The sequence below is a fragment of the Canis lupus genome, chromosome 19 (genome assembly GCF_048164855.1).
Source record: "Canis lupus baileyi chromosome 19, mCanLup2.hap1, whole genome shotgun sequence".
NCBI lineage: Eukaryota > Metazoa > Chordata > Mammalia > Carnivora > Canidae > Canis > Canis lupus.
Genome location: NC_132856.1, coordinates 2,633,933 through 2,659,965, shown reverse-complemented (window position 1 = coordinate 2,659,965; position 26,033 = coordinate 2,633,933). Strand labels below are relative to the sequence as shown.

The following is a 26,033-nucleotide window of genomic DNA, read 5'->3' as shown; positions in this document are numbered from 1 at the left end:
TGGCCAGTTCTCTCTGTTCCATCCCTAGAAAGAACTGCATTCCCCTCCTTTCATCTCATACCTGCTCTGGGCTGGCCTTTTGCCATTGCAGCATAAGTGTGGATTTCCACATCTGTCTCCCCTGCTAGGCTGGGTGTTCCCCATGTGGAGCAGCCTGTTTCATTCAGCCTGCATCGCCATGGTCCAGCCCAGGTACTTACAGGGAGGAGGCAGCAGGGGCTGTATGCCAGTCAAGAGAATGACTGAAAACAAAGACATCTGCTTTATTTGTTTTTGGACAGTAGCACATATTCTATTTCTTGAACACATGGCAGCCCCAAGCACAGAGGCATCCATAGGCACCCAGGAGAAAGTAGTTGTGGCCTAGCAGGCCGCAGACTGTGGTCCCATAACTGGTTCCTTCTTCAGGGCTCCAAGTCACTGCCAGGGCCAGGGTTAAGGGCCGTTCCTCACCCCTACAAAGGAGAACAGGTCAGGGTTCAGTCACAGCCCGCTCTGCAGGAACCCTGTGCCCATCCCCTCCTCCAGGAGGGGCCCCAGCTCTTGGGATGCCCCAGGAGTGGGAGTGTTTAATGGAAAGGGTGCCCTGTAGCCGGTCCCTGAGACCTGGGACTGAGGCTCTTCGTTGCCGTGCCCAGTGCCCATTCAACATGTGCCTAGAGCAGCCCACTAACATGGATCCAGCATTCATCTGCCTCTCCACCCCACTGTTCCAGACAGGCAGGCCTCAGCCCAATGCTGCTTTGCCCCACCAAGGTCTCCCCTGTTTTCTTACTTAACCACCCAGAGTTTTCTAAGTGAAACCAGTCAGAAAGCATGTTCCGGTGTGTGAGAGCCCACACACGACAATCAGGCTATTTGTTGCTAGAAACTGCCTCCGAGGTGCAGTGTCCATGTGCCTGTGCTTGGAAGGCCCCACACAGGTGCCGGCAGGAGCTCTGGGGAGGTGCCTCCCGCCCCGCCTCTGACCAGGTGGGCCTGCACCTCTGCTTTTCTGCCAGAGAGGAGGCCTTCTGCCACCTGGCGCTTCTAGAAGCAAATCACCATCAGAGGTGCTCCTGGCCCCACTCTGGTTCCAACAGGAGCCTTCCGAGGCAGAGGCTGGCAGAGGGCAGCAGCACTTGTTGCATCTCAGCCACAGGGTACAACGTGTGCGTTTGGACTCTGAGGCCCTGAAGGAGTTGGTGAACACGGTTCTTCTGCGGGAACGCTGCAGACGCAGCACAGTGGGAGCAGGGCTGGCCTCTGCTGCTGCCAGTTGCTCAGTCTCCAATTTAGGCTTTAATAACGCCAGGGGGGTGGGGGCCAGGGAGGAGGGAGCCAGGCCTGGCAGTGCCCCAGGGCCTCTCAGGCATGCTAGAGCTACAAAGAACACACTGGAGTTAAATGCAATCTGTCTTCCTTCGTAATCACATTTTTGCCTCAGTGCAATGAAGATATATTGGTGAGATGTGTTTGTTAAAGATATAGTCTGCTGGGGGTGGGGCTGAAAACCCTGGCTGTGGGGCCTGAAGGAAGAGAAGGGGAGGGTGGCCAGGGCTCGGCAGGGTGCAAGAGGGTTCTGTGGGGGAATCAAAGGGGCCACGGCAGGACCCCAGGTCTCTCCCTCAGTACAAAGTTAGGTGCATGGTGTGCAAGCACAGGCAATGGTCCGCTGATCCTGCAGGGCAAGGGTTCTCCTGCAAGCCTGCACCAACACCTTGGTAGACGTAAAGGGGTGCAGGAGGGCCATCTGTTCCCCCTGGCCCCTGCCGTACAGTGCAGAGCAACTGGCCCAGCTCTGGTCTATGCTCAGGGACTGTTGGCAGTACCTTTCCTGCTTAATGTGAGCTTTCCATGCTCCACAGCGGGGAGGAAACATGATCTCTGACCCAGGCTTCATGCCCCACCTGGTGCCCTGCAGAGCTGCTGCTGGGCTCTGAGCTGTCCCACAGCCCACTGAGGGCAGGGGCGGTGCTGCCCGGCCTTGAAGCCCAGACGGCACACTGCACCTGTGCTGTGCATGAGATGTGGCCAGTGCTGCAGCAGCTTCACCAGAGGGCCACCTGACCTCTGACCTCGGCCTTTCCACCACCACCACCTCTAGCAGCTTGCTTCCTACTCAGGCTAAAGGGGTTTTTCCATAGGAAGAAGGCCACATCCTACAGCCCTCTGAACCAACATGCCAGCCCTCTGGTGGGGTCCAAGCCAAGTGCCCTAAGTGAATGATGAGGAGGGGCCAGGTCTGGCCTGGAGCAGTGGACTGGTGGGCTTGGGAACGGGGTAGAATTCTCTAGAAGAGGAACAGGAATTGGGGGAAGGGGGAGGGCAGGACTGGGAGCTGGCTGGGAGGGTGAGGGAAGGAGGGCAAGACCTTGGGACCAAGTCTTAGGAGAGGCCCACTGCCAACCTCAGACATCTAGGACATCCCACTGCTGCCCTGCAGGAGCACTGGGGAGTGTGTGAGACGTAGGACCGCTCACCAGAGGCTGGGCACCAGCATGCCTGTCCAGACCAGCACAGAGGGGTTGGGCTGAGAGGCACCCTGCGCTCCCTCACCCAGGCAGGCAGGCCACACCCACTCTTTCATCTCCTTGAACCCAGAGGCTCTTTTCCTTCTAGGGCTGTCCCTGCCCTACCTGCACCATGGGCCCTCCTCTGAGCTCCCACCCCCAACTCCTCAAAGGTGACAAGTGGGTGGCACATGCCTGTCCTTTGAATGTGGGGCCCAGGGCTACTTTCAGAGCTGCTCCCACACCTAGAGCTTACTCAGAGCTGCTCCTGGACCCAGCCTAATGTGGCCCAGTGCCCGAGGCCTTTTCTCCTAACCCAGATATCTGAGAGCGGTCATGGGATCGGTCATGGGATCGGTCATGGGATCAGCAAGCAGAACTCTGAACCAGGAAGTGACAGAGGAAATTGAAGGCCTGAGTCTGTGACTGCAAAAGGCAGCAGCCTCAAGGTTAGCATGTCTGATTTAGCACACAAAGACAGGAAGACGGAGTCCAGCACTCACACCCTGCCCCCAGGCACCCAGCAGCCCAGGCAGGAGGGCAGGGTGAGGTCTTACCTTGTGGGCAGCACTCACGCAGTGCTGGTAAGCCTTGACCAGGTCCGAGCACAGGAGCACTTCTTGGAGGTGGTCGCGATAGCAGTGGAGGATCTGTGCCTGCAGCCCTGAACACACGGGCTCTATCCTACGGGGCCTGCAGGGACAGAGAGCAGCCAGGCCTGGGATTCGCTCATTCACTCAACACCACAGGCTAGGCATCTGCAGCCATCAGTGTCCAGTTATCCCCCAGAGAGAACCAGGGGACACAGGGGGTCAAATGCTGTCACACAGCAGCAGACGCCAAAGGGACTGGTATCCACACTGGCTCTAGCCCTAAGGGTAGAGGGGCTGAGGTGGCCAGCTGGAAGCCTACTGTGCCCTCACCTGCTGCCTCATAGGACTCTTCCTGCCTAAAGGGTACACCCGACTGTGACCACGTGACCATACAGAATGCATCTTCTCACATGAAGTTGTTAATCTGATTTCAAAACCTAATATGTGCACAATGAGGAAAATTGCAAAAGTACAGAAAAGTCTAAAAAAATATGTAACATTTTTAGAACCTTACTTCTTAGAGATAACCTCTACAGTATTTGGGGGATGCTTTACTCTTTTTCTTTGTTTATTGAAGCAGGTTCAGAACCTACAAAAAAATGAGTATGTTTTCTTTTCTAAAATATGAAACTAGGGCAGCCCAGGTGGCTCAGCGGTTGAGCGTCTGCCTCTGGCCCAGGGCATGATCCCAGGGTCCTGGGATGGAGTCCCGCGTCTGGATCCCTGCAGGGAGCCTGCTTCTCCCTCTGCCTGTGTCTCTGCCTCTCTCTGTCTCTCATGAATAAATAAATAAAATCTCTTAAAAAATAAAATATGAAACATAAACCAAGTAAAATATACTAAAGTGGGTCACCACCATCAATGGGCTACTCCAACTAGTTTGTCTTCCCTTGCCTTTCCCTTTCTTCTTGCTCTCCTGCACATATGCACATGCTCCCGCCACACGCCAGGCATCGCCCTACTCATGGACTCGTAGCAGCCCTGTGCAGTATGTGCTATGATTTTCCGTCCCTTGCTGCAAATCAAGAAACTGAGATACAGAGGATAAAGTAACCGACCCAACATCACATGCTGGGAAGTGGGAAGGGGGAAGATATATTTGTTTACGTAGGCTTGGTCGCACTGTTTCCATAGATTGGTTTTCAGGCCAGGTCCATGCGGGAACCTTCGTTGCCATCGATGGAATCACAATACCTGATGTGGCCTTTCAGAATACACACTACCCATGGTCAGGGCACTCGGTGGGAACTGTAAAAATGCAGAAAGCCACTCCTGAATGTTCACAGCAGCGAGACCATCACTATGATGCTCGACACAGCTCTGCCTCCATCACACACAGCAGGGAGACTTTCAGGTTCATAATTCTCCCAGCCTAGTGCCTCTATATTTTAGAAATCCAGCCATGCAGTAGGTGCTGGTATGCAGCAGCACCATTATTATTTTAAAATAACTCAAACAAACGGAGTTCATCAGTTAAGAATGGCAAGCAATGGAATGCTCAGTGGCTTAGCAGATAAGATACCCAGTATTTACTGGTCTCATTTTACTGGCCTGGAGGTGGCTCTTCTGCCATTGCTGAACCACTGATGCCACACCAGGCCTGGGTCCCTCTTCCTTCCCCTGTGCCATCCCTGTGTGTTGGCTACCATCATCCTCAGGCCTGCTTGTCTCATGCACGTAAAGTGAATAGGAGAAGGAACCTTCCCATTCTTGGGAAGGAGGTTAGCAGAAAGGACAGCTCTGGAGGCCACGCTGGCCTGGCTCTACTCCAACAATGTGTGATTCCATTAGGTTTTGAGGATGAGGCCATGGAGCTGATGCTGGTCCTCTACTACCATGTCATTCTAGGCCTTGAGATCATAGTCTTGGTTCGGGTCTACATGGCATGGATGGGGTCTTAGAGATTTCATACTTAGGATATGTGGAGTTATGTTTCAGCACTAGCCTCCAATCTCCACACAGGGGAGACAGATAGGTTCCTAGAATTCACTCCATTCCTCTCTGGACCCTGGGACCCCCTTTACTGGGTTCCATCTGCCAATGCCCATAGCTGGGATCACAGGGGTACCCACCTGACTGCCCCCCCCAATGCTTGTAGGATGTCTCTCCATTCTTGTATTTAAAAATTCTGACATGGTGGCATCTAATTGTGGGCCTTTCAAAATGGATTTTCAGCCTTTTGCTGAGCATTTCATCTTGGGCAAATTCTCTCTACAACTATGCTAATTGCTTAGCTTCCAATTGTTCTAATCTTCTCCCTTAGGACACCAGGAACACACAGATTTTTGCTTTCTGCCCTCCATCTCATCTATCTTCCCCTCTTTGTTTTACTCTCTGGTTCTCTGTTCTGCGGAGGGAATAGCTTTTCCCTTCTTGGTTCCAGACCTGCCCTTGGCAGGCTAAAGCCCATGAAGCCACCTCTTTTTGTGGCTCTTTCCTGGTCCTCTGTTGCTGTAGCTCCTGAGGGCATAGACTTTGTCACACCCCCTTTTGTATCTCCTGAGGTGGCACCCCCTCCTCCCAGCATGTGACCCATGAGTGCCATTCCTGGCTGCAGCCCAGCAGCTGGTAGTTGCTCTGCAGGCATCCACGGTTGGGGGAAGCATCAAGCTCTGTTGAGGCAGAGCTGTAGCTGTAAGTCTGTACAAAGCCTACAGGTCTATAGGGAAACAAGACAGGTAGTGTCAGAGGGGCCTGGGCCAGGTGGAATGGCTGAGTTGTCCTGGACCTCAGTTCGAACCCCACAAGGCCTTGCCTTCCCCAGATCTGCCACAGGGACCCTGGCTTTCACTCTGCAGGCCCTAAGAAGGTAGAGTAGGTGTTTTCTTTTTGTCCCTTTTCATCTGTCCCCACGACCTTTGGTTTCACATCCCTCGATGAAGGTCCCTGTGCATTTTGAGGGTAAACATCACAGAACCCCCAATGAGCTTTAAGTTCAGGAGAAACTGGGCCATGGCAAAATCCATCCCATCCACACCAGTATCACCTCTGGGACTCCAGAAGCTTCTCTCCTCTGGGATTCATCAGGAACAATATGAGGAGACAGGATGGCAGGCAAATGTCAACTGGAAGAAATTTCACCCGTTTGCCTACTAAATGGCTCTGAATGGGATAGGAGGATAGGGAGAGTACAACTCTCCAAATAAAAGGCTTTCTCTGAAGCAAGGCAGGGCAGGGCCTAGGGTCCGGTCATTCATGAAATCAGGTGCATTCTATCCAAGCACAGCTCCACCCTGCCCCAGTCCACAGCAACCCTGTTTACACTGCATACAATTCAGTGTAACATTGAGAAACATTCAGTCTCATGAACAGCTGCTTTTCGAATGCACAAAAAAAATGTATCCACAGCGTGCTATAAACTTTCCAGGGGTTGAGATGAGCCCTGCCCCCTTATCTGAGGGATGTTCACTGCCACATGTTTAGATCTTATGATCCACATGGCTTTGAGGGTATCAACATCACCCAGGTCAGAAGGATGAAAGCACACTATTGAGGAGGGTAGCTCACCTCCCTGACCCTTACTTTCCTCATCTGCAAATGGGAACAACATCTGCTCTGGGCTGATGAAGGCCAGACAGGCATGTGCACGACAGTGTGTAGTAAAGTGCTGCTCTCACCAACAACCTGGTTGCCAGTGGTCAGGCTGGGGTGAGAGGAGGACTGAAGAAGGGACGCTGTGTAGCACTGGGTGCTATGTAGCACTGAATGGAGAGTGAAGATGAGGTGGCTTTGGCAGCTGAGACTCCAGATGTTGGCTCCAAGGGTGGGGGCACCTTGTCTGAACATGTCCCTCTTCTAAGCTCTAGTATTTTCCAGACCCTGTTCAGATCTCTCTTAGGCCTTGCGGGTGCCTCCTTCCTCAGGAATCTTACTCTACTGATCACAGTGTTATCTTTTCCTAACATCCAGCAGACCCCTGAGCATGGCGCCCTATGGACCGGTGGGGAAAACACAGGGTTCACCCCAAACCTTTGTCATTCCCACTGTGTGATCAGGGGTCAGATGGGGAGGAGTGCCCCACTGTGCAGAGCTGCCCAAGACTTGGGGTTAGTTCTCAATACCAGCACGACTTCTGGTGAGGTGGTGTCACAAACACTGAGGAAATGGGCTGAATGTTCCTTCCTCTGCACAAAGGGCTTCCACACCTCCCCTGAGGGCTGCTGTGATGGCTGCAGGTGAGACACACCATAAGCAGACAGCAGAGACCACCCGGTCCCTCAGATATCAGGCCCCATGGGACTGACCAGGGACAAAGCACAGATACTGGGGGTGAAGGCCTCAGAAAGGCCTTCAACAATGTACCGATGACTTCTGGACATTCAGCATTGTGCAGCCCCCCACCCCCCCACCCCCATGCTGCCCATGAACCAGAGTTCTACCTCCTTGGTGGTAATAACAGGTTCCCATAAGAGCAGTGATAAAGAACATTAGAAAAAGGCCAAGTATTACCCAGAAATGAAAACACACCCTTCCTTCCCATCCAGTGATACCATAGTCAGGCCAACGAGGCCAGCAGTGAAGAGCTGCCCTTCCTCAGATGCTCCCTTCTGCTGCTCAGCTCCCCGTCTGAAAAGCGGGAGTTACTCTCACCACCAGGCACCACACATTGGGAACCCTTCCACCTCTGGATTGCCCACTCCCCTCCCCTCCCTCTCTGGGCACACAGGCCCCTTAGTCCTTTACCTTTGCTGTGCAACCCCTCAGCTAGCTCACCTATCACTCCCACCAAACCCTGAACTGCTCCTCCTCCCACTGCCAATCCCCAAGGTCTGTTCCACAGTTTTACCCTATGGATCTCTAGATTTCAGAATCCAAAAGGCCCCTGGAGCCCTCACCCAAGCATCCCACATTGTCCCAACTCCCCATTTTCTTCAATGGAATTCACCATCTAGTACCAAGGAACCCATTCCCCCTCCCTAGTTTCCTGCCTTGATGAGTGGCAGGCATGGCTATCCCTCCAGCCACCCAACTCAGTCAAAAAGCTAAAGTTGTTCTAGATGTTTCCTCCGCCTTCATTCTAGATATCTCCTCCTGCCTTCATTCTTAATGTTTCCCTTTTGACTCTAACTAAACCAGCCCCACCTTTGTGCATTCAAACTGGAAATTGAAGATGTATCCATTCCACATCCCAAACAGCTCAGAAACTCATTCTCCCATTCCTGGTAACCTAACTTACCCTCCCCTGGGCATACCTAGATGGCACTCACTGCTCCCCCTGCCCACCATCCTTCATGGCCAGAGGTCTTTTATCCCCCTCAGATGCTCCATTGGGCCCCTGGCTCCTGTTTGTAGAAGTGCTACCTGCCTGTCTACTGCCTCCCCTGCCCCTCCTGTTGCTCCAAATCCGAGTGATTCTCATGGCAAACTCTCCTAGGCCTGCTCATTGGCCATAATGATCCTCCGAGAGGGTCCTCTGCTCTCCCTGAGCTCCCATGGCCTCTCCTTTGCCTCACCAGCTTCCCTCCCCCATGCCACTCCCTCTCATCTCAGGGCCTTCTTCCCTGTGTCTCTACCACAATCCATCAGTGCCTTGTGGGCACAGAGCACATCTCTACCTTGGCATCCCCAACTTCAAACACCTTTCTGCAGGGGTCTCTATCTGTAGGGCTCTCTGTCAGCAATGCCTTCTCACCCCCAGCACCTGAGTGGTCTCCCCTACCGGCCTTTCTCCCTCATGCCTTTACCATTCTACTTTGTCCACCAATACTCTCATTTTCCCAAAAAGTTGAAAAACATCTCAAATCCAAATCACCTGTGCCTCTCCCTGCCCTATCAACCTATTCTCCTTTCCAAGAAGCATTGCCCAGGACTCCCAGTCCTAGTGCTCACCCCTGGTCCCCAGGGCAGCCTCATCAGGCTCATCTTCTTTGGGGCGATCACCACAGCCCTGTTTTGGTCAGCAGCACCATCTATGCCCAGAGGCTGGGAGGCCCCAAACTGACTCTGCTCCACTAGCCCCTCTCCCTCTGCTCGCTGAGAGCTCCAGCTGTGTCCCCTCTTCTCCCCACAGCACTCGGGCTCACAGTCCACACTCCATGCTGGAGTTCTGGGGCTGTGGGCACACTGACGGCTGAGCAGCCCAGACGGACCAAGCAGGCCTGGTTCTCGTTCCAGCACCCTCTTCCTCCTGCTTTCTTACCTTGGGAGACGGCATAAACACTGGCTGGACTGGCTAGATGCCCATTCATCCCTGACTTCCCCATAACTCACTTCCACCTCCCCACCACACTGAGGCTGCCCCAGGCTTTGTCTCCCAGAAGGCCCTCATCCATTCCCTAGTACGCTCATGATTACAACAGCTGCTTAAACTCCTCCTTACCTCTGGCCTATCCTCCTTACTGCAATTGGTGATTTTTCTAGAACATAAAGTAGGCCATATTTCTAAAAATCCACACCAGTTTAAAAACCCATTTCTTGGGTGATTAGAGCTCACTGGAACCTGCGAAGCATTACCTCATTTAGTCACCAGAGAACTTTATATAAGGTGGGAATGAAACTTTTCCTTAGTTTATCTTAAATGGAGAAACTGGTTCAGAGAGACCTAGCAATTTGCTCACACTAACATCTGACAAGCAGGACCAGCAATCAAGTCTGACCTTCACTCTAGGCCTGCTGTCCCACTGCATGCCCATGGCCTTTGAGCAGCCCCTACATACCCTGGTACTGCCATCTGTCATCCTTGTCTAGCTATGCAGTTGGTATCACTACGCACTAGCCTGAATGCCCTAAGAGGGCAGGCTGTGTCACTAGCACCTCACAAGCTGAGTGAGGGTATTAGTCTCAGGCCTAGGTGGCCCGCTGGCCTCTTGGCTTTGGTCTCATTTCCCCCAAGACACCGGTGAACCATGGGGAAGTACCTGGAACATGGCCTGCAGACCCAGGTGCTCCTGTCTGTGTTCCTTCTCTGGTCTTGCTCCCACAATTCGTGGGGTGAAGCTTTAGTAGCCTTCGCTCGCTGTAGGAACCTCCCTGATACATTCTAATTGCACACACACCCCTGGATTCTTACATATCTACCTGCCTGTCTCCACACAGGCCTTGGAGAGCCCAGGGTGGGCTCAGAGCTGTGCTAGGAAAGTTGGTGACTGGCTATGCCCTGAAGGGAGGGCCTACCTGGAGCATCAGGAGGGGAGGGAACTCAGCTTTATGAAGCAGCAAGTGTGCCATGCATTCATCTACTATTATACCCTGTTCACAGAGCAAGGCTACCAGACGAAGTGGATGCACCCACTGGAGCTTCCAGCAGCTCCATGTCATTCTACATGGCTGGCCAGGGAGGCAGGGTTTGGTCCACAGCACTGAGCCTGGGCTAGCACAGCCCCACAGCCTCATGGGCCTGGTGAAAGGTCCAGGGCTGAAATCTGCAGGGAGAAAAGGAACTGGGCCTCCAACAGCCATGGTCATGGCCCAGATGGAAACAGACCCTCATGTCATCTGAACTTCTCCATTCACAACTAGGGACTTTTTAGCTTCCTGTACATGAGCTTTGGCTGAGGTGAGCTAGAGTAGGGTATCTATCACTTATAGCTGAGAATGTTGTCTAGAGAAGACAATGTGGTGAGACTGGAGTCAAGGGCTCCCAAGATCAATCTGTGCAGGTCAGTGGATTGGAGAGTCTCCTGCCAAAATTCACATCCTTCTCAGTGCCTCAGAATGCAAGCTTAATGGACAACAGGGTTGTTGCAGATATAGTTAGGATGAAGTCATTCTGAGTGAGAGAGGACCCTTAACCCAGTATGACCGGTGTCCCTGTAAGGAGAGACATAGACACACAGGGAGAAAGAAGGCCATGTGATGAAGTGAAAGGCCCAGGGCTAGAACTGTGCCCCAGAGTGACACCAAGGCTTGCCGGCAACACCAGAAGCCAGGAGGAGAGCACAAAAGCTGGTCCTGTTTAAAGGCTCCCAAGTTTGGTGCTTTGTCATAGTGGCTCCAGGAAATGCTTGCAGTCAGTCCTGCAGGAAAGGGGTCTGACCCTGTCTCCAGAGGCAGAGCTGGGAGTACTGAATGGTTGTGGTGGTGGTGGGGGGGGTGGGGGGGAGGGATTAGTGGGAGGCAGGTGAATCACTGGTTACTATCTAACCAGCAGCAACATGGGCTGTGGGCCGTGGGCCCCTCTGCAGCAGAGGGCTCCCTGGCCACAGCAGCCACGTTTCAGTGAGTATCTACCAAGTGACCGGTGCTGTCTGTGGTCTACAGAGTATCTCATTTTTGCCATCCCTGTGAGGTCACCCCCAGTTAGAGAAGCACTGGGTAGTTCTGACTTGCTTCACCTAATTGACAAGTGGGGGAGCTCTCATTCATGACCAGGTCTGCAGAGCTCCTCCCCATGCTCCTGGGCTAAGGAGCAGGCTATGGGGGGAGGGGGCGATGACAAAGGGTATACTTCTATTCCGGTGACATGTACAGTACAGGTGGAAAATCTGGCCTCATCTGAGATTACATCTAGGCAGGCCTGTGGTCGCGGTCCTTCTGAAATCAATACCTGCTGGGGCCTACTGAGCACCAGGTCCTAAGCATAGCCACAACTAATCATTCTTAGATGGGGACACTAGTCTCAGACTAGTGACTTGCCCAAGGTCACACAGTAGTGACATGGAGCCAGGATAAGAGCCTGGTGTGTTTGGCTCCACAGGCCTGCTCTCCATGCTGTGTCCATTTTAGTTCTACTTTGCCTTTGGAAAGTTCCAAAAAATCCCGCCTCCCCCCCCCCGCAAGAAAACAACTAAGGGTACATATAGCAACAGAAGACACTAGCCCCAAACTACCAAGTTGGCAGGGCTCTGGGATGGAGCTAGAAGTTGGCGACTCAAAGCAGGGAGCGGGGGAGGGCTGGCAAGAGGGAGGGTTACGAAGCTTGAAGCTCGTACCCACAGGAAGAAAAGGGAGAGAGGGAGATGAGGAATGCTGGCGACACAGAACCGAGCCAACTGGAAATGGGGGTGGGGAACAAGGAAAGGAGACAAACAGCCCCACCAGGGAAGCCGGTGCTGGGCGGGGCAGGGGCATCGTCTCCTGTCCTGGGTGCTTGTGCCAGTGGGTGGCTGAGTCACCTCCATGCAGAGCTGACAGGGGGCGGGGGGCTGTCTCGTGAACAGACCCAGTTGGCTCTTCTGCATGAGCACACACGGCGTCCTCACATGCGCAGTCCCAAAACTCCATGCGCTCTTATTTAATAAATGAAATCTCATCAACTTATCCTTCTTCCATTATCACTGCTGACATCAATCTGATAATATTGGCCTGGTGTGGAATTGGGCTATTATATGTCCTCCTGATATTTAATTTCACAGAAACAACAGCAGGGGGTGAATATATGGAGCAAGCTTTTTATTACAGGCAGCAGTAAGGAGATTCCAAGTGAATTAGACATTCATCTTCGTCAGGTCCAATCTAGCTGCTCAGGAGTGGTTTTTGTTTTAACCATGGTTGGGGCTGAGGTGCTGACAAGACCAGCTGGTTACCAAGGACTTGGTTAACTGGCTGCTATCGACGATGTGCCATTCAGCCCAGGGAAGTGGAGCCCAAAGATCCAGCCATCGATCAACCTGCCACGTGGGATCACTATCAGCAGCTCGCTGCTGGCCTCTGACTGCCCCCATCCCTCAGGCAGGAGGCAGCTATTCCGAGAGCCAGGGCCTGTCAGGATGGCCCTTCTGCCAAGAGCCAAGGGAGCATGCTGCTCCCACGGGGAAGGGAAACACAAATTGGCCCTGGCTGCCACTTAGTGAAGGAGAGGCTGCCTGTGACAGGATCCTTCCTAGGATGGTCACTTTACCTGCAAACGCAGGCACACACAGTGGGGAAAGGGAAAGGGCCACTCCCTGCTTTGCTCCTCTATTGAAAGAACAATAGAGGATGCGCCTTTCCCCCAAGGACCCCCTCCTGGGCCACTGGACATGTGGGATGGACACGGGCCGGTGCCTTCTGCATGTCTGCAGTGAGAGAGGATCCGGCAGGGCCGCAGTGTCTGAGGAAGGCCACACAGAGACCACTTGTGGTTGAAGAGCTTTCTGGTGCTGTTTCTGCCCCGAGAGACCCACAGCACTGTCCCTCAGTGGCCGTGGCCCTGGCGTGGGGGGTCTGCACAGTCGGGACACAGTGCACAGTCGGCAGTGATCCCGACTGCTGGAGGCTTTCAGGACACACCTCCTGCCAGCAGGATGCCCACCAGAGGGGGAGCCAGCTTCAGGTAGTGCGTGGAGGACCTTCAGGACCCCCAGGCCTAGACAGCCCGCCCTTCCCCAGCCTTTGCTCTCTGAGCCCTTGCCACCTCTCACCCAGGCAGCTTCAGTCGTGTCCTGGCTGCCTGACCTCCCTCCCTCCGGTCTGCCTCTCCAGCCTACCTCCCTGCCCATAGTCTCTGGAGGCCCAGGAATTCCCATGGAAGGAAGGCCAACCTTGTGGGCCTGCCCTTCCAGATCTGTGCTCAGCCCTGTCGTACATACCCATGATCGAGGCTCTCAGAACCTGCCCAGACTAACCTCATGGCATGACTTCATTGGGAACTAAGATCATTCTCACATGAGCCACCAGCCTTCACTGGCTACCCGCCTCTACTGCCTCACCTCTCCCTCCTCTCACAAAGCCTTCAGCCCTGTTGACTATCCCCAAGAAACAAAGGGCACTTCCTTCCATCAAGGAAGTGGGCCTACAATAATCCTCAAGGGACAAAGACTTGGCCCTGCCCCCAGAGACCCCCACTTGCCTATGTCTATAAGGCCCAGAGGCAGGGTCAGCCCCTCCATGTTACACCTAAGCCACCTGTGCCCTCTTAATGGTGCAGCCTTGAGAGAAGCTCAGCCTCCTGCTGCTTGAAGACCCTGGGGCAGGCCCTTTCTAGGGAGCAATGAGTCATGTGAAGCTTCCCCCCCCCCCATTTCTGGTTGCTTCCAGTTCTACAATAGCACTTGCCCCTTAGGAGATGAGAATACCACAGCTAGTGGAGGGGACACATTCCCACCAAAGAACTGCAAGGGGTTAAGTGAGGTACATGCCAGGAAGGGACAATGTGCCATGGGGAGATAGAGTGCTAACTGGCAAGTCAGCTGGATAGCCGGCAGAGTCTGTCATGTTGTACCTGCACAGGGCGTGCTGCAGAGAAAGGGATCCAGAGTGCAGACTTAGTATGCATGGCCTGCCCACCCATCCCTGGCAGTCTGTCTCCAAGGCATTGAGGGACACAGTGGGGAGAGGGTGTAGCACCTGGGAAGGTGTATGGTGGCTGTTCTTCACAAGCCAGGACTGAGGTGGGAGATGCTGCTATGGAGACAGGTTCCCTGAGCTCACAGGAGGAGTCCAGGCAATGTCCTTGACCACAGAGCCCAGGGGAGCCAGCCAGTGAAAGAAGAACTAGGAATCTCTGGTGGTGGCCGACCAGCCAAGGTGTCCCTGGGGCTGAGACACTGGACTATCTGGTCAAGTCTTATTTGGTTGGCGTAAGTAAGAAGTATGATGAGAGATTTGACCAGAGTTAGCCTGAGAGCACACAGACAAGTCACAGCCCTGCCCAATTCCCAGATCTGAGCCCCTTCCAGAAGAGTTCCAGGCTACAGTGTACTGACCAGGGGAACCATGTGGGATTTGGAAGACCAGAGAAAAGGTGAAGCCTCTGCAGTGGTGGGTGTGGTGGGGTAGGAGACCTGCAGCAGCTCCTGGCCAGTTCCTTACAAACAACTACTTGGCTCATGGAGGAGGCAACGGCCAGATGGAGCCTCTCAGAGATTCCAGAGAATTCTAACAGCTTCCCTACAGCTCTTGATTGACTTCCAAGTCTGTCCTCTGACCTCCAGCAGCAGTCCAACCTCTTGCTCTCTCCCAAAGCTGGCGTTAGCCTATGGATCCCATATGGAGCCCTTTATACCCAGAACACACATACCTGCTTGTTTTCCCAAGTGGATGCTGAAGAATGTGAATCTCTCTTTCTTGGGCCCCTTCCTACGCTGTCCCTTTGTCCACTAGCCCACCGGCCCCTCTCAGGTGCCCACCACCTGGCTTCACTCCAGGCCCCCAACTTATCTTTGTCATAGATGTTGCTGTCACAAGTTTGCTTGTCTGTCTGTCCACCCATCATCCACTCATGTGTGCATCAGCATGAGCACTGTTTCTGTGAGGCATGCACCACGAGGGGCAGCGTGGGGGCTCCCTGCTTTCACACAGCTCGTGACACAGCAGAACAGAAACACCTGGACTGTACACGTAGAGCTATAAACTGACAGGGGATACAAATGTCACTGACAGGATGCAGCCCTGGGGTATCCCCTGTTGGATGAGGGGGACCAGAGGAAAGAGAGGCTGCCTAGAGGAGGCAAATGAGGCTCCCACTTGGGTCTGCAAGGTGGAGGGTGGCATTCTGCTTTCCCTGGCTCCCAGATCTTTTAGGAGCCTGTTCTCACTTCTCTGTGTCCTCTGTCCTAGGTCTGACTCCCTACCACCTGTCCCCAGACTATGCTGGCTTCCAAGCATCTCCCTAGTCCCTCTGTTCCACCTTCCCCTCTGTTCAGTATGACTCACAAGCAATCACGCCAGTCTCCAGCTTGGCTCCTATTGACAGAACCCAGAGCCTGTCCTATGGTACTCAAAGCCCTTCACGATCTGCCCTACTTCCCTGTGGGGACTCTTGCCACCCTCTGGCCATTGTCTCTGTTCTAACATGGGAGACCTGCTGCTGTCTCCTGAACACACTGGTTCTCTTGGGCCTCTGGGTCTGAGCACACATGACTTGGCTCTGTCAACATCAGGCCCCTGGTCATCAGGCTGCCTGGCAGATCCATCCGCCTGCATGGCCCAGGCCCATCCCTATCTGCTGCAAAGCCCATGGCCTGTCAGGAAGACCAAGGTTCTTTTGTGTTGGGATGGCAGTGCCATAAATACTGGTTGGGGGCCTACCATATGTCCATGCCACCTGCAGGCTGCCCACATGATCCACAGTATGTAGAGCTGTCACGGGCCATGCTTCTGTTTCTTCTCTGGCCTGTAAACTCCTCTCAGTGCTCACTGAATCCTGGTCCTTGCCAGTGCTACACATAACAGGTGCTAAATAGTCAGACGTAAGAGAATGCACTGCAGGCCATGTCTCCCCTGTACCTTGGCTCTCACCCTTCCTTCTCCAGAATACCCTCTACTCTCATCCCTCAAGCCACTACACAAGCCCCATTTCTGCAGGGACCTAGTTGAGGCATCTCCTGCTCAGCCCCCAGCAGACCCATAGTACACTTCCTACTAACACATGGGTGCTTGTGTCAATGAGGTCCTATGCGAACATGCTACCCACCTCCTTCCTCTCCTGTCCCTCTGCCTGAAATAAAGCATTCCCAATCCAGTGTGACCCCTGCTTCATGGCCCTGATCACTTTACAAGGATGTTGACATTGACCGTGATCTGTGAGAGAGATGAGCAGCTGTGGTTAGACCTATGCAGAGCTGTCTCCCTATGGGAGTGGGAGTACCTTCAGGCAGGAACCACAGCTTACTACCTGTGTTTGCAAAGGTCCTCACCTAATACTGAGTGGGAAGCAGATATTCCATAAATCAGTTGAGGTAGCTAGGGCACCAATAATGAAGTCTCTGGGGCTCCATCTTACAGGTTCTCAGGGCAGAGACCATATCGTCCTGACCTGTTAGATGTCTGCATCGTCCGGCCTGGTACCAACGTAGCCCAGCAGGCAGGCCTTGGGCCACCTACTCTGAACCTCTTTAAAGAGATGAGCCTGTCCTGGGCCATGCTGCATCACTTTCCAGCTAGCCCCTCATCTTGCTGCTCAGGCACACATTTCCCGTTGCCAGCCTGGGCCACAGCACCCTGCCCACCTGTCCTCAGTGACTCCTTCTTACCCCCCACAACCTGAGGGGAAGCCTTCCAAGGGCCTGGCCATCACTGCTCCTTGAAGCCGGAGTTCCTGCCATATCCCCTAGCCCTGTGAGTGGAATCTGCATCTTTGTAGCAGCCAGGTGCTTAGCACTGACTGGGGGCTGGATGGACCACACAGTTCCCCCTGTCTGTCCAGGGCTTGGCCATGGCTGCCTTCCATGGCCACCAGTAGAATCAGAGTGGCCATGTGGGCTGTGTAACACCCAAGCCCCAATGTGGGAATACCAGCACTTCTCCCTTCAGCCTGTTGCCTGAGTGCAGGAAAGGATTTGCAGTGTTGTATGCTCTGGTGAGAGGGCTCTGGCTGCACAAGTGACACAGACAGGCAGGTGAGGACTGACCCCGGACCCAGTCAGGTGAATCTCAGACAGAAACACCTTCTGGTGATGTAAGCAAGGCTGGGTGGGTCAGTGCTCTGGCCACACCTGCTCCTGCCCCTGAGGGTCTGGCCAATCCCTTCCCCACTCTGCTTCCCTGCATCCCCTCTCTGCAGTGAAACCCAAACTGAATTATTGAGCTCATATCACACTGCCCAACATGCATCTGGGCTACTTACTGTCACCAGCCACCTTTACCCCAGACACCTGGCCTGGGCCTTAGGAACACCCTCCAGGCCTCCTGCTGACCTCCTGTGTTCAGGGCATGCAGGCCACATTCTCCCTCAGGCCACCACTGGAAGTGCCTCCCACCTGGGGGCCTCCTCCCTCCTACTGCCCTCCTCCAGCAGAACAGCCCACAAGTAGGCTATGTGGGAAAAGGTAAATGGTAACTCTGAACCTTACTGCCTTCACTCACTCATACACAGTTCTTTTCATTGCTATCTTTTAAACTGTAGAAATGTTTCATCAGCTGAAATCTTCCACATAATCTCAATGAATACACAGATTAATATAGGGGCATTTGGCAGTGCTCCCTCCGAGTCCTTCCCCTCCATGGGTTTCCCCAAGCACATTCAGAAACTAAATCGCACAGATAATCACAGGTCTCTCCTTTGGCCAACTGTGAGTATTCTGAGGAGCTTCCAGACACCAGGCCTGATTCACTATGAGGGGGACAAGAAGGATGGTGGCCCTACCTGGCAGTGATAGCAGAGGGAACAAAGGGGGCTCTCCAAGGATGTCACCTTTCTCTGCACCTCAAATGTCACCATGGACAAGAAGGGGGATATTGGCAGTGTGTTCTTCATGTACCCAGAGAAACCAGTAGTCTTTTTCTCTAAAGAAACATCTTAGCTTTGAACCAGAGCTGATTTGCCTTGGTGAGATCAGAGCTGGCCCAGGGTTGCTGGAATCCAGCAAGACCTCGGACACAACCTGATCCAAGGCAAGGAAGCCAAAACCAGCAAGTGGAGGGACACAGGTACATCCCGCAGCCATGTAGTGGTAGGAGGAGGGCTATGCCTCTATGTCCTAACTCCCATCACCCAGAGGTTGCTGAAGGACCGGGCTGTTTTTCAAATAACAAAGGTTGGGGGCATCACCTCTGCCAGTCTTCCTCTGCCCTCTCAGCAGAAGTTGGAGGAAGGGGGTGAGGAGGGGCCACTGGGCAGTAGTGGCGGCGGTGTGCCACTGGGGCACTGAGTGGGGATGCAGGAGTGGTGGGTAGAAAGGCCGTCAGAATGGTAGGGAGGTTGGTAAGACTGAGCACAAAGCTCAGTGATCAAGCATGTTGGTATGTATGTATAGGATAATAGAAGCCTGGCCTCTTGCTGAGAAAGAACTTCTAAACATGGAGAGGCTACCAACAACCCTAGGTATTTGAATGGGAAGTATTAATATGAACTTTATATATACAGACAGGTAAGTAAATCTTACAGATGTAGGCATATGCATACTCACATGCATACAAGCACCTACATAGGCTTGTGTCTAATACAGGTGTTCCTAGTTCTAGCCACTGAGAGCACCCAGAAGCACAGACACTGCAGTATCAATGAGCAAACTCAGCACTCAGATCCTGGTTTCTAAATACCATTCTCCAGGAAAACCAACGAGGCTCCTGGGAGAAGTAGCTGATTTCAGGGCTGGGACTGGGAAAGAACAAGACAGTCTGGGTCATCTTGTGCTAGAAAAATCAAGAAATGCTCAGAGAATGAAGAGATATGTTAAAATGACAAGAATCTGTTTGAAGGGCCAAATCTAAGATGTTTTGAACATCAAATTAATAAGAATATACATTAAAACCTAATGAGTAATTGTGAATCCTTGACTCTTGACAAACATGAACAAGTGGGTATCTAACTAAGTGGGAGAGAAGGGAAAACTTCCTTTAATAGAGTGTCAATTCATAAATGTAGGAGAAACAATGGAAATAATCATTTGGCAACCATTATTGTGGTGGCTGATTCTGGTGTGAGTTGTCCTTGGCAGCTAAAGTTGATGGGTGGAGGTCTTATGGAGATAGGGATATTGGCATACAACAGGGCATCTTCCCACAAAATACTAGCCAAATATAAATGGAAAGGATAGCCTTTGCAAGAGAGGCACCAGGTCAATGTGACATAGTGGTAAGTCAACATCACTAGCGGTAGGAAGAAAGGCACCTTGAAGGGGCACAGCATTATTTTGAGGTCTTCTTGCCAAGAAAGCACAGTTTGAATCTGGGTCACGAGGAAACACTGGGTGGACCCAGGTCGGAGTCACCCTATAGAACAAAAGGCCCCTGGGCAGCCCCAGTGGTGCAGCAGTTTAGCGCTGCCTGCGGTCCGGGGTGTGATCCTAGAGACCCGGGATCGAGTCCCACATCGGGCTTCCTGCATGGAGTCTGCTTCTCCCTCTGCCTGTGTCTCTGCCTCTGTCTCTCTCATTCTGAATAAATAAATAAATAAATCTTAAAAAAAAAAAAAAAAAAAAGCCTGTACTCTTTAAGACTGTCAAGGTCCTGACTGACAGGGAAAGACTAAGGAACTGTTCCACACTGAAGGATACCATGACACATGATAAGTAGGCACAGCACCAACTCCTGGGCAGGATCCTGGACTAGAAAGAAAAAGGTGTAGTTGGGCAGCAGGTGAAATGTGCATGTGGTCTAGGGTTAGTCAATGTGGTGTCCTGTGGTGGCCATGGAAGACGTGTCCTTGGGAGGCACCCAATGGACTAGAATCCTCAGGGCCAGCAGGTCACCATGTCAGAAGAAGATAATATCATTATCTAGAGAGAAAAGTGAGGACGCAAACTTTAACATGTAAACAATTGGGGAAACTGGGTTAAGGAGATACAGGAGTTCTCTGCATTGTTCTTACAACCTTTCTACAGGTCTACAATCATTTTAAAATAAAACCACAAAAAGGATGGTGATTTGAGAGGACTGAATGCATTTGAAAGGATGCAGGCAATCCCCACAAAGAGCCCCACTAGACTTTCTTTTTTTTTCCTAGTTGGGAGTGGGATACGGGAAGTTTGACAAAGTGTTTCTAAATTTATCTGAAAAAACAAATTGGAAAAAGATCATTAAGGAAGAAGAACTTGTTCTGCTGGATATTTATTATTTTATTATTTTAAATCACACCCAGGGCGTGATACTGGGGACCTGGGATCGAGTCCCACGTCGGGCTCCCTGCATGGAGCCTGCTTCTCCCTCTGCTTGTGTCTCTGCCTCTCTCTCTCTGATCTCTCATTAATAAATAAATAAATAAAATCTTTAAAAGAATAAAAAAGAAAATAAAAAGGAATAATAATGAGAAAATGGGCAAAGGTCATAAGGGAGTAATCCATAACAGGAATACAAATGGCCAGTAACATATAAAAGGGTTTAACCTCGCTAATACCTGAAGACAGGAGGAGCTTTAAAAGGGAGAGTATTGTGTGGTTTTGGTTTCGAGATTGGCAAAGATGTTTTTTAGAAACATTGTTATAATTCTGTGCTTGCAAAGTCTCAGGAAAGGTACACTTTCCTCTAGCATCACTAAAGTGAAAATTGGTACAACACCTCCATTGTTCTGAATGCCAGTTGGTACAATGTATACACACACACACACACACACACACACACACACGGTGTGTGTGTGCACGTGCGCATCTTTTGACCCAGTAATTCTGTCTAGAAGGATTTAAACAAGTACACACAGAGAGAAAAGGCTGTGTGCCATGGTATTCATTGCATTGGGAAAAAAACTGGAAAATGCCCAAGGATCCATCAAAAAGGGATTGGTGATTTAAGTTCTGATATGACATACAGATGAATGATATGATAATTAAAAATGAAGATTTAAATCTATACTGAGTGACACAGAAGTAAGTTCATGGCATGTGGATGAGGGGAAATGGAAGATACTAGAGTAGTGTGTTTCTCAAGAGCTCATGATCCCATTTATATGCAAGACACAATGTGTCTATGTTCTTGTAAGTACCAAATGATGTCACCAAAACATAAGCATGGAGTTTGTATTTCTTAAACTTCCTCTATATTTTGCTACATTGTGTGATTTTTTTTTTTTTTACAATATTCAGGTATCACTTTTCTAATCAGAAAACATGACTATTTTTCACTTTGAAAAACTGAAGATATATATTCACTTGAATATTTTTATCACTGACTATTTGAAGATGCTACAGTAAAAAGCTTATCAAACAATGCATACAAAACCTACAAGTAAGTACTAAGCACAGGTCCTGTTCATCTCTTACAGTATTATGTATTTGTACACATATGCACATCCACAAATTATAGAGGATGAAGATGGATGGACATGAAATGCAGAGTAAAGGAATACTTTCACACAGTAGGAATTAAATACTTACTGAATTAGAAGGAGTGAACAAAGGTTGTACTTATCTCTGTAATTCTAAAGTAGAAGTCCCAAATCAATTTCCTCAGAAATAGAGTCAATGGAATGTGTATATTCTGCTGCATTTGTTAAAAGATCAGTCATGTTATTTTAGCTTCCCATCTTGTTCTATCACTGCCCAGGTATGTGAGAGATAAAATTCACACTTTCTACACCGTCACAAGTCACGGCTGTCACAAGCCAGTGGCTGCATGGCAAGAAGCCATCTCAATGCATTTTCCTCCCCTTCTCCTGGAGTATGTTCATCTTCCCGCCCCCCTCCCACGCACACACATGCACTCGCAGACCAAGAGATGAGCTGGATGCACACATGCACACACAGACTGAGAGATGGGCTGGAACAACAGGCTGAAATGAGCATGAAATCGGGTAGAGATGAATGTAATTTCCTGCACTCGGGTTTAAAAATTATCAGCTGAACAACGATAGGAGGGGAGAGCTGTATTTTAACAGACTTAATATACTACCTCTAGAGTTCTTCCTAAAACACACATCTGATCACATCGTTTCAAAGCTCAGGCACTTCTGATGGCTTCCCAAGGCATCAAAATAAAGCCCAAGCTGCTGGCACTCAAAATTCCACTGTTTGGCCCCAGCTGTGTTCCCCAGCCACACCTCCCTCTAAGTGGTTGATTCTGGAGGCAGCTGGTGTGGGCTGCAATCTGACTCTCCTGCTCATCAGCTCTATCACCTTGGGCAAGCCCATTCACTTCAAGGACTCTCAATTTTATTGTCTATAGAATAGGGATAATAAATGAGATAATACATTCAGAGTGCCTCCCGGTTTGTCTGGACCACAGGAAGCGTCTGATAAATACAAGTGCCCTCCCACCTGTCATCCTCTTCTGTGCACAGAAATATTTCCAGGGGCACCAAAGAACAAGAGGAACAAAAGGAAAAACAAGACAATAGACATTGCAGGGAGAACAGGGACAATCACAACAGCTTTTCGAGGATTCAAGCAGGGAGGCAGCAAGTGCCTCGCCCCTAGTGGCATGCATGCAGAGCTTTCCGGGAGAACCCAAGTGGGGAGTGGCAGGAGCTAGCATGTAGGCAGTCCTAGGACAAGAGGACCCTGAGGGCCTGCAGACAAACCAGTAGGGCTGACCTCTCCTTTCATGCCCTGCTGTGGTTACCTAGTGGCATGGCTCCCAGGCAGAATAATTCTCCTGACTAAGCACTGGGGTGTCTTAGGTATGAGGATTTTATATGAGAGGCATTTCATTTAAAAACCTTATTGGCATGGGTCTTTTAATGTGGCTGATGGCACAAAAAAAAAAATTGCAACTTGGAAGTCTGAGCTGGATGTTAGATTCTAACAGAGTAGACAGCAGTAATAAACAAGATGAACTACCATTGATTGAATCCTCATTATGTGCCAGGCCCTCTGTCTACTACTTTATATATAAGCTCTCATGTGATCTACATGCCAGCTCACTGGTTGTTCTCTTATCCCCATTTTACAGCTGGGGAAACACGTGGGGAGACAGACTAACTTGTGTAGTGTCAGTGCTGGCATACAGATGGCGTGGTATGGGGATGGTGGGGGCTTTGCTGTCAGGCGGGTGCCTGTACTCCCTTCTCTACAGTGCTGGCCATGAGGAGGGTCATTTTGCTAATCGGCTTCCTTGCCCCCAGGCCAACAGTCACAAGCCCATGGCCCCTTGCCAATCTTCCTTGATGGAAAGGGATTCTGTTGCAGCCTGCACTTTTACAAATCTGGAAAGCGAGGGTACACTGACCCAGCTAGGAAGAGCTGTTTCTCTGGGTTCCTGGGGTCATAACTTGTTGTTGGCTGTCTGAGCAGCAAGATAATCTGCAGCCTGCCCTCTCTGTATAGCCTGGAATGAGGAATCCCTCATTTTCTCAGTCACATGGCTCTCAGAGAGACAGCTTTAGGATTCTAAACTTAAGGATGCTCAGCTGGGCCCAGGCACCAGGGGTTATTGCAATTCTAGCTACCCCAGCAAGAGACTGAAAGAGCCCCTGCAATGCCACCTCCCTGCACGTCCCCCCTCAGTCCCTTTCAAGCTTATGTGCCTCATCTTCTACCCACAGTTGTCACCTGAGGATGCAAGTCCTATAGGGCCACCCAACTTGCTCTGTGACAGAAATGTGATGAGAGACCACTGATCCACAACGCAGCCCATGTACATGCTCAGAACCTTTATACAAGATAGAGCCCACTGCCACGTACTGAGCACCTGCTCAGAGTGTAATTCAATCTTCACACAAATGAAGACACTGAACTAAAGCATATAGAGTGGTTTTCCTGAGGTCACCCAGATCAGACTCCAGAGCCTATGCAGTCCCCAAGGCCAGCACCATAAGGTGCCATATCCTTATAGTGGCACCACCCCGCCTCCCACTAGACAAGCTGCAGATGTGCACTGGTCCTCAGGGTGGCACCCTGCCTAGCTTCATCTCGCATCCCAACCTGTACCACACTGCACTGTCCAAGCTGCTTCTTTGGGGTGCTTAGGAGCCCAGGCTCTCTAATTTTGCAAGCAAGTTGAGTTCAGGGCCAGCTTGGACTCTGTTGTACTTCAGCCAATAAAGTGGAGGGCTCCGTGGTTAAGGCAGAAATCCCAGTGGACTAGAGCCAGAAGACTTAGATTGGTCCCTAATCAACTAACTGGTTTCTGACCTTGGCAAAGGCACTTAATTTCACTTATGGCTTTCTCATATTTGAAGTAGGGGAAGAAAACGACGTTTTGCAAGAACAATGGTTTCAGAGTTCTCTACCTGCATGACCCAGGGAAAATTCCTTCCTTTATGTAACCGTCCGGGTAAACTGTTAACGGGATGAGACCCATCCACATCAGGCCATCTTGTGTTTGAGAAGGGGGGTTACAGGTGGGGGCTATAGGTGGAGACATGGGGCACAGGGCCAGTGTTCTAGCGAGCTGGGCACCTGCAAAGTATTGGCAAGGACACTAAGAAGGGAGGGAGGCAGATAAGCAGTGAGGGGAGACAGAGACCCACAGTGGCCTGTGGCAGAAATACAATGTGGGCCATATATAGGATTTAAAATCTTCCAGTAGCCACATTTTAAAAAAGTAAAAAGAAACAGATGAAATTAATTTTAATGTTATTTTATTTAACCAAATATTATCATGTTGACATGTAAGCAGCATGTTGCGATGTTTTATGTTCTTTTTTTGTATTAGGTCTTTGAAATCCAAAATAATAGCCACATACAGCTTGTGGTGGCAGTAGCTGAACAGTTGAGGACTAACAATTTGGGGGGCCTTATTTGTGCCAAGATTTGTCTAGGTGGTCTGTAAATGTCATCTCATATTCTCCTCCTCCTCTGGCTTTCAAGGGCATTATCACCACCCCTCCACACAGATGAGGAAACAGATTCAGACTAGGTGAACCACCTATCTCAGGACCCAGGGTCAGGAAGTCACAGGAGGAGGATCCGAACCCAGCCTTGCCTGTCCCTGGGGACACCCTGGGGACTCTGTAACCAGAGGGGACAGAAGAGGCTACTCCAGGATTGTGGAAGCCACACAGTCCTAGCTGGGTTTTCAGATATGTGCAGCAGTTTGTTTTGGGAGTGTCTTATGTAAACCACCTTTCATAAGTCAAGTATATAAATACCTGTACAGGAGTGGCCAAGGCCTTCCATCTCTGTGAATTCCTGGGCCATGAACCAGCAACTTCCTGCTACATCAGCACCAAGCAAAAGCAGGAGCTCAGCTCTCCCCATCCGACCCAGCATTGTTCTTCCCTTTTTTTGAATCGCATATTGATGCTGGCATTTTACCTCCAAACAATTCAGTTTAATCCACGTTAGAGATTTGCTATGCTGTATAATCACCTTTCATAATTTTTTCTTAATTCCTCAAGATGCATTTCTACTTTTGAACAAATAAATGCAGCTTCACTACTCATTTTTACTGTACAGGAAGCGTCATAAATTTTACATCCATGACTAGCTGCAAGCTTTGTATTATGAACAACCTATTTTTCCCTTTATATCTTCGAACAGACTTTTGGCCTTTGCTTAAATAGGCATTTAGACTAAGCTGCACATGGTTTTGAGCTGATGTAGCAAGAATCTGTACAGTAACAAAACCTGAATGCAAAGAGCCTTTAGTCACAACTATTACCACCCCACACTCTTGCACCATGGCAACCAGGCCAGGCTGCACTCCTGTGCGTCACTTGTGTAGTGCTGTCCCTATCTCTGGAACATCAGTCTGGGACTTTGAGCCTAGTTATTCCATGAGCCGGGGACTCGAGGACTAATCAGAGTGAGCCTAAGACTTAGGACCTAGTCAACAA

At 50.9% G+C, this 26,033-nt stretch overlaps 1 protein-coding gene across 1 annotated transcript in view; it reads right to left on the bottom strand.

The window, feature by feature from the left end:
* Positions 1-243: 243 nt before the first annotated feature.
* CHCHD6 (coiled-coil-helix-coiled-coil-helix domain containing 6) overlaps positions 244-26,033 on the bottom strand; it is a 248,861-nt gene continuing 223,071 nt past the window's right edge. Inside the window, exons 7-8 of the mRNA XM_072784859.1 lie at positions 3,050-3,185; positions 244-455 (exon numbers count right to left, since the gene is read on the bottom strand). Coding sequence (XP_072640960.1) covers positions 450-455; positions 3,050-3,185 — 142 coding nt within the window. The 3' untranslated portion in view covers positions 244-449. The remainder of the gene's footprint in view (positions 456-3,049; positions 3,186-26,033) is intronic.